Source organism: Bubalus kerabau, chromosome 5 (genome assembly GCF_029407905.1).
Source record: "Bubalus kerabau isolate K-KA32 ecotype Philippines breed swamp buffalo chromosome 5, PCC_UOA_SB_1v2, whole genome shotgun sequence".
NCBI lineage: Eukaryota > Metazoa > Chordata > Mammalia > Artiodactyla > Bovidae > Bubalus > Bubalus kerabau.
This window is the reverse complement of record NC_073628.1, coordinates 10983494-10998609: the sequence shown is the minus strand read 5'-3', so window position 1 is coordinate 10998609 and position 15116 is coordinate 10983494. Positions and strand designations below refer to the sequence as shown.

The 15116-nt window shown below is 59.0% G+C and overlaps 1 protein-coding gene across 1 annotated transcript in view; it reads left to right on the top strand.

Annotated features, from left to right (window-relative positions):
- DAGLA (diacylglycerol lipase alpha) overlaps positions 1 to 15116 on the top strand; it is a 31779-nt gene that overhangs the window by 12402 nt on the left and 4261 nt on the right. Inside the window, exons 9-19 of the mRNA XM_055581100.1 lie at positions 1457 to 1581; positions 7366 to 7519; positions 8055 to 8138; positions 8252 to 8329; positions 8827 to 8907; positions 10240 to 10382; positions 10943 to 11011; positions 11354 to 11426; positions 12608 to 12804; positions 13490 to 13619; positions 14147 to 14334. Coding sequence (XP_055437075.1) covers positions 1457 to 1581; positions 7366 to 7519; positions 8055 to 8138; positions 8252 to 8329; positions 8827 to 8907; positions 10240 to 10382; positions 10943 to 11011; positions 11354 to 11426; positions 12608 to 12804; positions 13490 to 13619; positions 14147 to 14334 — 1322 coding nt within the window. The remainder of the gene's footprint in view (positions 1 to 1456; positions 1582 to 7365; positions 7520 to 8054; positions 8139 to 8251; positions 8330 to 8826; positions 8908 to 10239; positions 10383 to 10942; positions 11012 to 11353; positions 11427 to 12607; positions 12805 to 13489; positions 13620 to 14146; positions 14335 to 15116) is intronic.

The window sequence follows — 15116 nt, the reverse complement described above, 5'->3', positions numbered from 1 at the left end:
TTTTTTGAGTAGCAGGAGCTCTTCTTAAGCGCCTTTAGTAGAAAATCTGGCGTTGTGTGTCCCAGTGAAGGAGGGGCTGGTCCTAGGCTAGGGGAGACCCTCACCCAGGGCTGGAACTGCAGCCAGAGAGCAGACCCTGCGCTGGGAGCAAACAGATTTAATGTGCGGCTCCCCACCGGGGGCTGTGACCTTGAGCGAGTCCCTGACCCCACTGAGATTATTCCTGCAGCGGAAGCGGTGCTGGGCCTGCCTTCCACCCAGAGCCCTGGTGGGGAGGGGATGAGTGAACACTGGTGCCCATCAGGACAGCGTTAGAAAAGATTCGGCCTTCACATCTGACTCCCCTGGAAACGCCGGTTCTCCATCGCGCCACCACCGCCTTCCCCCGCCGGCCCCACCCCGCTCTGCAAAGCGGGCAGGCGTTTGCATCCCTTCTCCAAACAGCCCATCCATAGCAGGCCCCCCGGGTGCCCGTCCCTGCCTCCCTCGGGGATGCCCGCCCGGCTCGCTCTCCCCTGCGGAGGAGCGGGGCGGGGGTGGAGCCTCCGAGCCCCCAGGTGCTAGCGCCCCGCCCTCCGGCGTGAGCCAGAGGTTAATTTCCTCCTCCGGCGCCTTCCTGAAGAGCAGACCGAGCGGCCCGGGACGGTTTCACCCCTCTGGGCCCTGATTAAGGTGCTGCTTATTTCACTTCACGAGATGACTAATCACCGTCTTTAACTTTTACAAGGTGACTAATTCCCTCTTAGTGCAGGAGTCCCCCAGCGCCTGGGGCGCCCGGGACTGGGGAGAAGCGGCTTCCTTGAGACACGTGTGCCTCCTGCCTGCCTCCCTGGGCAGTCTGGCTGATAACAGCAGCCACCGGCCTCCGACACCGGCTTTCAAACCGGCGCCTTTCTCAGAACGGTCCCAACTGCCCCAGACGCCCTTGAGTCAAGCCAGGGTCTCCCTTAGTGCGGAGCAGGGCCGGGATGATTGGTCTGGCCCCCAGCGTGTCTGCATCTCCAGGGCCAGCCCTGCTGCTCCTGGCCTGGGCATCCTGCTCCAGAGGGGAGGGTCCAGGCCTCTCGGGGTTCAATTGCCCTTCCCGGGGACTGATGGCCAAGGTGGGTGATTGTGGCGCTCACCTCCCCCTCTCTTCCCTTCTTGGGAAACCGGCAAGGAAATCGATCCAGTGCTCTGAGTGTTTTTCTGTCCCCAAATCATTAATTCTGAGATTGGAGCAACAGGACAGGTCTCGGGAGGTTTCGTGCCCTGGTTGCATGCAGATAATTAGGGAAATGGAATTATCATCTGGAGGCGCGTTCCCTCCTCCATGCAGGGTGGGGGTGGCCGTGGTCTGCAGCCTGTGGGGAGGGCAGCTCCCACCTCCATCGCCTCCATGGAGGGGAGCCCGTGGGCGCCGAGGCTACAGGCAGGAAGGGCAGGAAGTGACCCTCCTCTGCCTCTTCTCTTCCAGCACGAGATGCTCCGCTATAAGGAGGTCTGTTATTACATGCTCTTCGCCCTGGCTGCCTATGGCTGGCCCATGTACCTGATGCGGAAACCCGCCTGTGGCCTCTGCCAGCTGGCCCGGTCCTGCTCGTGAGTACCCCGGCCTCTCCTGGATCCCGCCTGTGGCGAGTGCAGAAGGGCTGAGGTCACAATGCCGGGCCAGCCCATGGTGGGGCGGGGCCTGCCACCGTGCCCCCTGCGGCCCACGCTGCTGCTCCTCTGCACCATCTCTGGGCCAGGACCTTTCTGATTCTGCGTTATCCTGGCTGGGGTTTTGGAATCACACTTTGTGGGTTGAACCCATACTTTGTCACTTTCAGAGTCAGGCAAGTCAGCACACCTCTGCAAGCCTCAGTTTGCTTATCTGTGAAATGGGGATGATAACACATACCTCCCGGAGCTGTTCTGAGAGACTGAAATGAACCCAGCATCTGGCTGGCATGCCACTTCCTTCCCCCTACCCCCCATCTCCCTCCCCACCCCTCTTGACCACTCCCCTCTACCCATACCCTCCCTTCCCCCAACTCCCCTCCTATGCTCTGCCTTTCTGGAAGAAAGGCCTTTCTGGGTAGAGGCCCAATCCAAAGAAGCCTCTGGAAAGGCAGCAAGAAGGCCCTTTGTGAACGGCTCCAATCCTCTTCACAAGGAATTGGCAAGACCTCAGCTGGGTGCCGCCCTCGGCCAACTGCGGGGGGCGGCTGGAGTGGACTCTGCCTTCCTAAGTGGGCCAGAGGAGAGCTCAGCTCCGTGAGGGCCCCTCCCCTTCTCTGGCATCTCCACCTTCTGCCCAAGCCTGGCAGAAGGAGGATGGTTGCCCGGGTTCCCTGTTTCAGACAGGCTGGCATATTGGGTGGGCAGCTTCTGTCCACCACACCCCTTCCCTCGGGGCCCATGGCAGCCACCCCCTCCTTCAGTGTCCTTTCCCCAGAAAGCCGGGGGGCTCTCTGGGTTGTCGTCACCATCCCCCAGTGACTGATAGAGCCGACCAGGGCACCCCACGCCTCTCCCTGTCTCTGCCAGCCCACAGACGGCATCCTTGGAGCTCCTGCGGCCACTGAGAGGTCCTTGGAATGAGCCCGGCTCCAGGGATCCTGAGACCTGGGCTCCCACAGCCCTGCTCCATTACTCACTGGCAGGGCAGGGATGTCATTTGCACAGGCAGGCCTCTCCTGCCGGCAGGATCTTTCAGAAGCCGGGACGGGGGGGCGGTGTCCCTGGCGGTCTGGGCATCTGAGGAGCTCTGCCAACAGGGGCAAGGCTGCATTCATATCAGCTTGTCAGAGCTGCGAGAAGAGGCAGCAGAAAGACCTCAGACCCGGGAGGGCCCAGCTGGGTCCCTGCTGAGAAGAGCCAGGTGCTGGAAGGTGGAGAAGAGGTGGGCCTGAACTCCCAGCCTATAGCCCAGAGGGTCAGACTCCCTTCTCCGAGCCCAGCCTGTCCGCAGCAGCCCAGGTTCCCAGCATGGGCTAGATGAAGGACTGCCCACCTACCTCAGGCCGAGGCCTGTCATCTGGAGTGGTTTTCCCATCCCATGCAGAGCATGGCAAGCCAGGCCTGCCTATGCCCTCCCCCAACCCTGGGGACACCCCCATTCAGCCCCAGCCCTGCCCTGGACGTGTGGTGGTTGGTCTCCTGTGGGCAGGAGAGGCCCTGACAAAGGCCAAGCAACTGCTCAGGGCTCCCACGGCCTCTGAGCCCCTCAGCACCCAGCCTCCTCTAGACGGGAGTGCTGGCCTCAAAGGTGCCATGGGCCCTTCCCTCCCAGGCTGCTGGCCGTGCCACTCTCGTGGTTCCCCAGGCCCCCAGATCACTGACTTGGGGCTGCCCTCTCCCTGGTGCGTACTGTGTGCAAGGCTCTTTCTGCATCTTGGGCCTCTGATCTCACCCCAACCTTGTGAAGTAGCTTTTGGCACCTGTCCCCCCAGGGCATCGCAGTCAGAAAAGGCTACCAGAGCAAGGATTCCAGCCAGGGTCTCTGTCTCCCCAGGCCATGCTGTGGCAGTCACGTGCTCAGTGCTGGAGGGCCAGGCTGAGGTTGGAGAGGGGTGATAGCTGCCTGAAAATGAGAGCCTGGCCCACAGACCCAGAGCTGTGTCCGCTTGGACCAGCAGTGGCAGGGGAGACGGGAGGGGTCTCCCGGACTAAATGGAGGTGGTTGCCCACCCCAGGCCCAGTCTCTTCCATGACGTGGCTTGACCCTGGGTTTTCCCATGGAAGCCTCTTTCCGTTGGGAGGTCTGCATTAGTCCCTCAGGGGCTGCTGCAGAAAAGACAGACCTCTCCGTATCACCTAAATCTAGGATTCTTAGTAAAATCTTAGCCATCAAATCAGGAAAGCAGACGGTGGCTGCAGCCATGAAATCAAAAACACTTGCTTCTTGGAAGAAAAGCTATAACAAACCTAGACAGCATATTAAAAAGTAGAGACATTACTTTGCCAACAAAGTTCCATCTAGTCAAAGCTATGGTTTTTCCAGTAGTCATGTATGGATGTGAGCGTTGGACCATAAAAAAGGCTGAGCGCTGAAGAATTGATGCTTTTGAACTGTGGTGTTGGAGAAGACTCTGGAGAGTCCCTTGGGCTGCAAGGAGATCAAACCAGTCAATCCTAAAGGAAATCAACCCTGACTATTCAGTGGAAGGACTGATGCTAAAGCTCCAATACTTTGGCCACCTGATACAAAGAGCCAATTCATTAGAGAAGACCTTGATGCTGGGCAAGATTGAAGGCAGGAGAAGTGGACGACAGAGGATGAGATGGTTGGATGGCATCACCAACTTGATGGACATGAGTTTGAGCAAGTTCCAGGAGATGGTGAAGGACAGGGAAGCCTGGCATGCTGCAGTCCATGGGGTCGCAAAGAGTCAGACACAACTGAGCGACTGAACAGCAACAGGAAAGCAGGCAGATTTGGGTCACATGCTTTCTGGGTCCCTGAGCCCCATATGTTGGGCGCTAGCTCCCTCTGGTGGCGCAAGGAGTAACTGCACCCAGACTGGGTGCCCTGCTCAGCAGCTCACCCATTCATTTTTGGGGAGCCTACTGTGTTGTGGGCAATGCCAAAGAATGTTCAAACTACCCCACTATTGCATTTATTTCACATGCTACCAAGGTAATGCTCAAAATCATTCAAACTAGGTTTCAACAGTGTGTAAACTGAGAAATTCCAGATGTACAAGCTGGATTTGGAAAGGGCAGAGGAACCAGAGATCAAATTGCCAACATCTTATGGATCATAGAAAAAGCAAGAGAATCCCCCCCAAAATTTACTTCTGCTTCATTGACTACACTAAAGCCTTTGATTATATGGATCACAACAAACTGTGGAAAATTCTTCAAGAGATGGGAATACCAAACCACCCTACCTGCCTCCTAAGAAACCTGTATGCAGGTCAAGAAGCAACAGTTAGAACCAGACATGGAACAATGGACTGGTTCCAGATTGGGAAAGGAGTATGTCAAGGCTGTATATTGTCACCTTGTTTATTTAACTTATATGCTGAGTACATCATGCAAAATGCCGGGCTGGATGAAGTGCAAGCTGGAATCAAGATTGCCAGGAGAAATATCAGTAACCTCAGATATGCAAATGATACCACCCTTATGGCAGAAAGCAAAGAGGAACTAAAGAGCCTATTGATGAAGGTTAAAGAGGAGGGTGGAAAAGCTGGCTTAAAACTCAACATTCAAAAAACTAAGATCATGGCATCTGGTTCCATCACTTCATGGCAAATAGATGGGGGGAAAATGGAAATAGTGACAAACTTTATTTTCTTTGGCTCCAAAATCACTACGGACTGTGACTGCAGCCATGAAATTAAAAGGCACTTGCTCCTTAGAAAAAAAGCTATACAAACCTAGGAAGAGTAGTACAAAGCAGAGATATCACTTTGCCGACAAAGGTCCATAGCTTTGACTATGGTTTTTCCGGTGGTCATGTATGGATGTGAGAGTTTGACCGTAAAGAAGGCTGAGTGCCAAAGAACTGATGCTTTTCAACTGTGGTGTTGGAGAAGACTCCTGAGAGTCCCATGGACTGCAAGGAGATCAAACTAGTCACTCCTAAAGGAAATCAGCTCTGTATATTCATTGGAAGGCCTGCTGCTGAAGCTGAAGCTCTGATACTTTGGCTACCTGGTGTGAAGAGCTGACTCATTGAAAAACACTCTGATGCTGGGAAAGACTGAGGAGGGTAGGAGGAGAAAGGGGCAACAGAGGATGAGATGGTTGGATGGGATCATCGACTCAATGGACATGAGTTTGAGCAAACTCCGAGAGATTGTGAAAGACAGGGAAGCCTGGTGTGCTGTAGTTCATGGGCTCGAAAAGAGTCAGACATGACTGAACGACTGAGCAACAACTGTGTTTTTGGTGCTGGGGAAGCACAGACATGAAATGCAGAGCTTTGGAGTACAGGAGTATTTTGGAGAAAATTGAGCTGACTGTGTGGTCAAACTGGGGAACACCGGGCAGGAGCTAGCTGTCATATGAGGTAGCCCCAAGAAGATCTCACAGCAGTATAAACTGCGCAGAGGCCTCAAGAAGTGAGGGATCCGGCCACATAGTATCCAGGAGGAGAATGTTCCAGGCAGAGGGAACAGCAGTGCAGAGATGCTGAGGCAGGAATGTATCCCCAGTGCCTCCAAGAGGAATGGGAGGCAACAGGCCAGAGAACGGATCCAGATGGAGCTGGGCCCTTGGTGCTTGCTTGGACTCTGGTGTTTACACTGGGCAGGAAGGGCAGCATTGGAAGGTGTCGAGTGCAGTGATGTGGCTCATCTTATATCTTTTTAAAAAAATAATTTTATTTATTTATTTTTGGCTGTGCTGGATTTTAGTTGCTGCACGGGCTTTTCTGTAGCTGTAAAGAGTGGGGGCTACTCTTCCTTGCCGTATGCAGCTTCTCCCCGCAGTGGCTTCTCTTGTTGCAGAGCATGGGCTCCAGAGTTGCAATTCCCGGGCTCTAGAGCACAGGCTCAATAGTTGCGGCTCATGGGCTTAGTTGGTCCAACGCATGTGGAATCTTCCCAGACCAGGGATCGAACCCATGTCTCCTGCATTGGCAGGCAGATTCTTTACCACTGAGCCACCAGGGATGCCGCCTCATCTTTTATCATAAAAGGTCACTGGCTGAGAACATAAGGAGCGGCTATGAGTGAGGAGGACCAGTCAGGAGCCCCTGTGACACTCTGAGGCAGGGAGGCAGGGATAAGGTGGCTTGGAGCGGGGCAGGGGGGTGGGAGGCAAGAAACCGAAAGCATTTGGCATCTGGATGTGAATTTGAAGGCACAGCTGATGGATGTGCTGACTGATGATATGGGATATAAGGTGGGTTGAGGACCCGCTGGCTCTAAGCATGGGCTGAACGCTCAGGGGTGGGTGTGGGGGACTGTTGAAGCACAGGGGGCTAGGCCCTTGGGATCTGGGGCTGAGGGGACTGCAATCCTGGGGGACATCTGGGAGGAGGGTTTTCATAGGCGGTTGAATGCGAGCAGTTCTGGGGGTTTTTTGGCACTCAGGTGGTATTTAAAGCCCAAGAGTGGGTGAGGCCTCAGGAGCTCATGTCATTAGAAAGAAGAGGAGGTCTGGGGCTGACCTCTAGTCTCAGTGAGAAGACACGGGTGAGGAGAAGCCGTCCAGGAGAGTGGGTGCCTCCCGCCGAATTGAGAGAGTAAAAGGGGGCGGGAGAGACCCCCGGGTCACGTGTTGTCAAGAGGCCGAATAAGGCGAGGACGGGGGAATGGGCTGGAGAGCTTTGCAAGGGAGGCTTTCAGAGAGGGCGTGGGGCTGGCTGCAAGAACAGGTTCCTGAGAGGATGGGGAGACCGCGGCTCCATCGGGGGCCCGGGCTCTGAGCCCTCTGCCACCCGCCCAGGTGCTGCTTGTGCCCCGCCCGGCCCCGGTTCGCCCCCGGAGTCACCATCGAGGAAGACAACTGCTGTGGCTGCAACGCCATCGCCATTCGCCGCCACTTCCTGGACGAGAACATGACCGCGGTGGACATCGTCTACACCTCCTGCCATGACGCGGTGAGGGTCCGGGCGGGCTGGTGCGCAGACTCCCCGCAGCCTGGGTCCTGCACAGGCTGCAGGGGGCAGGCGGGGCGGGGGCCCCCTCGGTGGCAGGAGCCCTTGGCCTGGCTGGCATGGCTCCCCTAGGTGGGCAAACCAGAGCTGGGCCGCCTCCTTCTCCCCACATCCTGGCCTGTGCCCACTCTGGAGCTAGGACGTGGATCCCAGCCCTGCACCTGCTGTTGGGGCTTCCTGGCTCCAGCCTTTGGGGGAAGGAATTGAGGGACATGGAGAGGCACTGGAGAGGGGAGAGGGCAGCCTCTGGGACTAGGCAGGCAGGACGTGGTACTCAGGGCGCCTGAGTCAGCGGAGTTGGGAGGGCAGGGCAGGCTGGTGCTGGGCTGGGAGGGACCTACTGTGACCCCAGGCCTCAGGGGCTCAGGGACCAGTGGAGCCAGAGTCTCGGGCCCCGAAGGGGACCTGCTCCCATCACTTCCCCGCGTCCAGCCCCAGCACAGGGGCCACTGAGGCTCACAAGCTGCCCTTCTGCCAGGTCTATGAAACCCCCTTCTACGTGGCAGTGGACCACGACAAGAAGAAGGTGGTGATCAGTATCCGGGGAACCCTGTCCCCCAAGGTACGCCACCCAGTGGCCCCGCCCAACCCCGGCCCCCTCACAGCCCCAGGGGGGCGCCCACCTTCTTCTCCCTGTTCTCAGTCCCACGCCTCACCGTCCTCCCTGCCCCCCAGGACGCCCTGACAGACTTGACCGGTGACGCCGAGCGCCTCCCCGTGGAGGGCCACCATGGCACCTGGCTGGGACACAAGGTACCCCCCACTGCCGCTCTTGTGGGCCCCCAGTGGCCCCCAGGTTTCTCCTCTCTGCTGCAAGCAGGCACGTCTGGCCCGTGGTTGGGGCAGGGGCTCCTCTGGAGTCGCTCCTCTCACCAAGAGAAAGATGGTCAGAGTGTGTGGATCAGTCTGGAAGGTCCACTGCCCCCCACCTGCCAGGACCCCCACAGCCCTGCACAGCCCAGACCCTGTCCCACAAGAGAGAGCTCAAGGAGGCAACAGAGAAGGGATCTCACTGGTTCCTCTTAGACCCACAATCCCTCTGAGCCTCAGTTTTCTCATCTGTGAAATGGAAATGATGTGACCAAGTATCCACCAGCACCCCCAGCCCCCCGCCAGGTTGTCCTGAGGAACCAAGGGGGACGCAGGCGGGACAGGGTTGCTGAGCTTCCCATCACTGGTCTCACTGGTCCCTCACGGGTCCCCGTGCCTCCCCATGATAGTGACACCCACCTCTGTTCCTCCTCACCCAGGGGATGGTCCTCTCGGCCGAGTACATCAAGAAGAAGCTGGAGCAGGAGATGGTCCTGTCCCAGGCCTTCGGGCGAGACCTGGTGAGGGGTTTTTCATGCCACAAGCCCTCCCGCAAGGCGACAGGCTGGGGACAGAATGGGTGAATGATGGCGCCCTCCCCACCCCACCCCCACAAGCCGGACTTGGACACTCTCCTTCCATCCCAGGCCCCCAGCCCTCTCCTCGCTGCTCAGTCCCTCCCACCCGCTCTGGCCCTTTCCTCTGTGGTACCAGCTCCTCTTGGACACCTCTGGTCGGCCCCATCCGCATTATGGTGCCGGACACCCGAGGCACAAATGTGGCTCAGGTCCTGGGCTTCTGAGATGCTGAGCAGCAAGAACACAGAATGTGATTGCAGAGCAGATAGAAGGGGCACTGCTGTGGTTGGGTTGATCTGAGCCCAGCCCACTGCCCACCCTTCCCTGTGCAGGCAGGCGGCTCCCGAGGGGCTCCTAATTGTCCTTCCCAAAGCCAAGCTGTCCCTGGGCTCAGGAGACCCAGTGCAGCTGTTGGGGCCCGGGGATGGGAGCAGGTGACCACATGGCCATCAGATCAGATCAGTCGCTCAGTCGTGTCCGACTCTTTGCAACCCCATGAATCGCAGCACGCCAGGCCTCCCTGTCCATCACCAACTCCTGGAGTTCACTGAGACTCACATCCATCGAGTCAGTGATGCCATCCAGCCATCTCATCCTCCGTCGTCCCCTCCTCCTCTTGCCCCCAATCCCTCCCAGCATCAGAGTCTTTTCCAATGAGTCAGCTCTTCGCATGAGGTGGCCAAAGTACTGGAGTTTCAGCTTTAGTATCATTCCTTCCAAAGAAATCCCATGGCCATAATAGAGCATAATCACTCATACAAAGGTCTGTCCCGGGTGCAGGCTTCCCTGGTGGCTCAGCGGTAAAGGATCCACCTGCCAATGAACCCAGGTTCAATCCCTGGGTCAGGAAAATCCCCTGGAGAAGGAAATGGCTACCCACTCCAGTATTCTTGCCTAAGAAACCCCATGGACAGAGGAGCCTGGTGGGCAACAGTCCATGGGGTTGCAAAGAGTCAGACACAGCTTAACTGACTGAACGACAGCAACAATCCCATGTACAGACGCAATGTCTTGGAGGGAGTTAGCCTCTCCTGGAAAATCAGGAAGGGCTTCTCCAAGGAGAAGGCTTCTCCTCTGTGCAAGGTTTTGAAGGATGAGTAGGAGTTTGTTAAATAGTCTCTCTAAGAAGTTGCTCCATGGGTGTCTAGCTTGGCTCTTCCTCTGCCCAACACAGCACAGAGGTGATCCCAGCACTCTGGGAAGTGCCCTCTGCCTCCCTGGGGTCAGCTTGGCAGGCAGCAGGGCAGGGCTCTCAGGGCTGCTCTCCGTCCCCAGGGCCGCGGAACCAAACACTACGGCCTGATTGTGGTCGGCCACTCCCTGGGCGCGGGCACCGCCGCCATCCTCTCCTTCCTCCTGAGACCCCAGTACCCAACCCTCAAGTGCTTTGCCTACTCGCCCCCAGGGGGCCTGCTGAGGTAAGCGGTCCAGGGGGCGCTTGGCTGGGGCTGGTGGGGCCAAGGGTGGGCGGTGGGGGGTGCAGGTTTGGGCTGGGGGCTACACTGGGCAGGCTGGTATCTGGTCATCAGGGAACCTGGGGATGGCCTGCAGCATGGAAGCGGGCGCTCTGTCAAATGCCAGGCCCACCCTGGGATCCAGCCCCAGCAAAGCCTTGCTGACAGGGTAGGCGGGGCAGGGACCCCAGCCCTACTCCCCACGGGGGTCTTTTTTCTTAATTTCTTTATTTGGCTGTGCCAGGTCTTAGCTGTGGCACTGGAGGTCTTTGCTCTTCCTTGCGGCCTGCGAGATCTTTTAGTTGCCGCATGTCGGATCTAGTTACCTGACCAGGGATCGAACCCAGGCCCCCCTGCCTTGGGAGCGTGGAGCCCTAGCCACTGGACCACCAGGGAAGTCTCCCCCCAGAGGGTCTCGAGTCAAGAAACTGGCTCCAGGAATGCTGGAGCAGACCCCCCCCCCCACCCCGGGGAACACACCGCACCCCTCCGCTGCCTTAGCGCCCCCTTGGCTTCCGTTGCAGCGAGGACGCCATGGAGTACTCCAAGGACTTTGTGACCGCTGTGGTTCTGGGCAAAGACCTTGTTCCCAGGCAAGTTGCTCCCTCTCTCCATGGCCTGGGCTGCGCTGTCCTCCCCTCGGGCCCTTACCCAGGTGGCCCGTCTTTCTCGTTGAGATTCCCACCTCCTCGAGGGACCCCAGAACCCCCGCCACTCGTGTCCAGGGTGAGAGGACAAGGTGGGCCCGGCCTGCTCCGCCCCCTTCCTGGCCCCGCTTCCTGGATGGGCCCTGCTGAGCTGCAGGCCCTCCTCCGCCCGCCCCGTGACCCTGATGGACCGGTCTCCTTGATCCTGGGGCTGCAGCTGCCCCTCACCCCCAACCCCCCCATCCCTGGCCAGCCCTGGCTGATGTTCTGTCTTGCTCCCTCCCCCAGAATCGGCCTCTCCCAGCTGGAAGGCTTCCGCAGACAGCTCCTGGATGTCCTGCAGCGAAGCACCAAGCCCAAAGTGAGCTCGCTCCCCTCTCTCCCGCCTGGGCACCCAGGGCTCTAGTCTCCCCGACCTCCTCCTGGCCACCCCCCCTCAGCACAAAGCACAGGAAGCCCCCGCTGCGGGAGGCCAGACTGGGGTGTGATTGGCGTCTTGGGGACCTCAGGCTCATAGACTCTCAGCATCTCCGCGCCGCCCCCAGCTGCCCCCTGCCTGTCCTTGTGCAGATGCGGAAACTGAGCCCCACAGTGGGCAAGGGGCTCGCTTTTGCTCACACAGCCAGTTGTAACATAGTCAGGACTGGAGCTGAGGACTCCTGAGTCCTAGCCCCTGGGCCCAGAGCCACCTATACAATCAGGCCAAAGCAGTCCCGAGGTTTAGTGGTCCCGTGTGACCGGAAGTCCTCCTCCAAAGCCCACCGCGATCCCCCAGGCTCAGGGAGGCTGGAGTTCACCTGCAGAGAGGACCTGGGGGCGGTGGGTTCTGCTTTTGCCTGCAGCTGAGAGGAGAGGGCCAGCCCTTCCTAACCCCCACTCAGGCCCATGTAGGGCAGGACACTGGGGGCTTCTCCTGTAGCAAGCTGGCATTCAATGTGCTAAACCAAAGGTGGGCAGGCTGTGGCCAGGCACCCCAAGGCAGGCAGGCAGGCCCTCACTCCACTCACCTTCTCAGCCCAGGTGGTACCTTTCCCAGCCTTGGTGCCCAGGACCCTCTGGCAGGCAGGGCGCTGGGCCAGGTCCCAGGTGCTAGGGTGGGCAGGCAGCAGAGCCTTAGGAGGAGCCTGCTTCCAGGATGTGGAGCTGCCCCTCCCAGGCACTCGTCTGGCCCAGGAGGCAGTGTGGGGGACCCGACGCTGACCTGGCCGAGTGGGTGCAGCTGGCCTGAGATTCAGGGTCTGTTCTGCCTCTGCCTTGCAGCTTAGAGCAAGTCCCCTTCCTTCGCTGGGCCTGTTTCCCGTCGCTCCACAAGGGGTTGACTGGTCTTGCAGCCCCAAAATTCAGCCATCCCATGCCAGCTGTCCCTGGCACCTTTTGGCCATCATGGCCACCAAGCAATCTAGCCTCTGCCTCTTCAGTGGGTGCTGCCCTTCCCCTGCCCCCTCCCAGCTCCCCCGTCACCTGTAAACCCTCCTTCTGAGCACTTCCCCAGCTGGCCGGCGCTGCTCAGCCCTGACCCCGCCTCTCCCCTTGTCCCCACAGTGGCGAATCATTGTGGGGGCCACCAAATGCATCCCCAAGTCAGAGCTGCCCGAGGAGGTGGAGGTGACCACCCTGGCCAGCACACGGCTCTGGACTCATCCCAGCGACCTGACCATCGCCCTGTCAGCCAGCACTCCCCTCTACCCACCTGGCCGCATCATCCACGTGGTCCACAATCACCCAGCGGAGCAGTGCTGGTAGGTGCTGCCTGTGACCCAGGCCACTGGGAGGCGGCAGCGGCCGGGGCAGGGGGGCAAGGGATAGGCAGTGATGGGCCAGGGCCCCCACCATGGGGCTGCCCCAGCCTTGGGCCCTGGACATGGAATGACCGGCCAGCCCATGCCCCCAGCATCAGCTCTTCCCTGGTGTTCCCCCAGGACAGCTGTCCCCACTTGCATCCATTTAAAAGCAGATGCCCTGGAGGGTAACCCTAAGGTCCTGGCTGGCCCACACCTCAGCTGTCAGTTGGCATCACTGCTGGGATCAGCTGGCAGTCAGCTGGTGGGGGCAGGAGAGAGAAGAGGAAGGGGGGCATCAGAGAGACTTCTCCCACCTCGCTCCCCCCACTCCACTCTCTCAGAGGGCTGGGCTGTGAGCTGGGACCCTGCCCCAGGGGTGGAGCAGGAATGGCTGAGACCACAACTGATCAAAGACTCTGTGAGGGTCAGGACTGAGGCCCCAGGTCAGCCTCTCTGGCTCCGTTTGGCAAAGACGTTCCTGGCGCGGGTGGGGAGCGAGGAGCCCAGGGACACAGCCCAGCTGGCCCAGCCAGGCAAGGGGTCTCCAAATCCACCCAGGGCCGAGAGCAGGGCCAGGGTCTGGGGGCCAAGGCCAGGCTGCCTCCTGTGCCCCCTGCTTCCCTCTGGCCCCTGTACCCCTCAGCTGCTGTGAGCAGGAGGAGCCCACGTACTTCGCCATCTGGGGCGACAACAAGGCCTTCAACGAGGTGATCATCTCACCGGCCATGCTGCACGAGCACCTCCCCTACGTGGTCATGGAGGGGCTCAACAAGGTGAGCTGCGGCCCACCCCCACCCCCCGCTGGCCGGGTCCGTCCCCACATCACAAACAAGGGGGTGACAACACTCAGAAGCGCGCACCCCCTGGACACCCAGTGGGCCAGGGAGCCCCTTCGTGTCCCGGCCCCCACACCCGGCTCTGTCTACACCACCGTGTGGTCCTGGGGTGGGAGGGTCTAGAAGATTCGTGAGGACCCGTCCCTGAAGCAGGCTGGGCTCAGAAACCCCAAAGCCACCTGGCGCTGGGTGGACACACAGCCAAGCAGAGGCCGCCTTGGCCATCTCCCGGCCATGGAACGGCCGACCACAGGGATGCTCCAATCTGGCCCATTTGTGGGGCGAAGCTACATCATAGGGCCCATCCCTGGCCTTCCTGGAGGAGCGGGGAACTGGTAGGAAGGAGAGTGGGCCCAGCTGACCCCATGAAGGTCTGTTGGGCCTGAGAGGCCTGGCCTGCCACCCTGCATCCACACATGATTGTCACCCCTCGGTCACTGCCCGCTTCCCCGTCCCATCCCCAGGTGCTGGAGAACTACAACAAGGGGAAGACTGCCCTGCTGTCCGCTGCAAAGGTCATGGTGAGCCCCACAGAGGTGGACCTGACCCCTGAGCTCATCTTCCAGCAGCAGCCGCTGCCCACGGGGCCACCCGTGCCTGCCGGCCTGGCCCTGGAGCTGCCCGCTGCAGACCACCGAAACAGCAGCGTCAGGTCAGTGCTGTCCCCCACCCCAGAGAGTGTGTGCAGGGGCCCCAAGTGTGCCTTCAGAGCATGAATGCTTGTGGACCTTCGTATACACACCCTGGGCCCTCGTATGTTCACACAGCTCTGTCCGTGTGCATAGGAAGGATTGCCCCCTGTTTGGGGTTGCTCCTGCTCTGCCCCCCTACTGCCCCTCAGCCTGCCACCACGGAAGCCCACATGGGCCAGTGGGTGTCTAGGGATGCATACACTCCCGGTCACAAACACAGATTCACTCATTAGCCATTTAGACCCAAACAGGTGGACACCCGTGCGCTTACACAGAAACACACACATTTGTCGTTGTTCAGTCACTCAGTCGTGTCCAACTCTTTGTGACTCCCTGGGCTGCAGCACGCCAGGCTTCCCTGTCCTTTACCACCTCCTGGAGTTTGCTCAAACTCGTGTCCGTTGAGTCAGTGATGCCATCCGACCATCTCATCTTCTGTCGTCCCCTTCTCCTGCCTTGAATCTTTCCCAGCATCAGGGTCTTTTTCAGTGAGTCTGCTCTTTGTATCATGTATTAAAACTTACATGTGTATATACTTGTGTTCACAGATAGTAGCTCTGCGTGTACAAAGCTGCATACAGACGGACTCACATATAGGACACATCAAGACAGCTGACACACTTCTATGTACACAGGGCTACACTTGCACAGGCAGCCATGCGTGTAAATGAGGGATGCACTATGCCCAGACCCAGCCACTCAGATACCTGGACTGGCTAATACGCAACTGCCTGGTATGCAC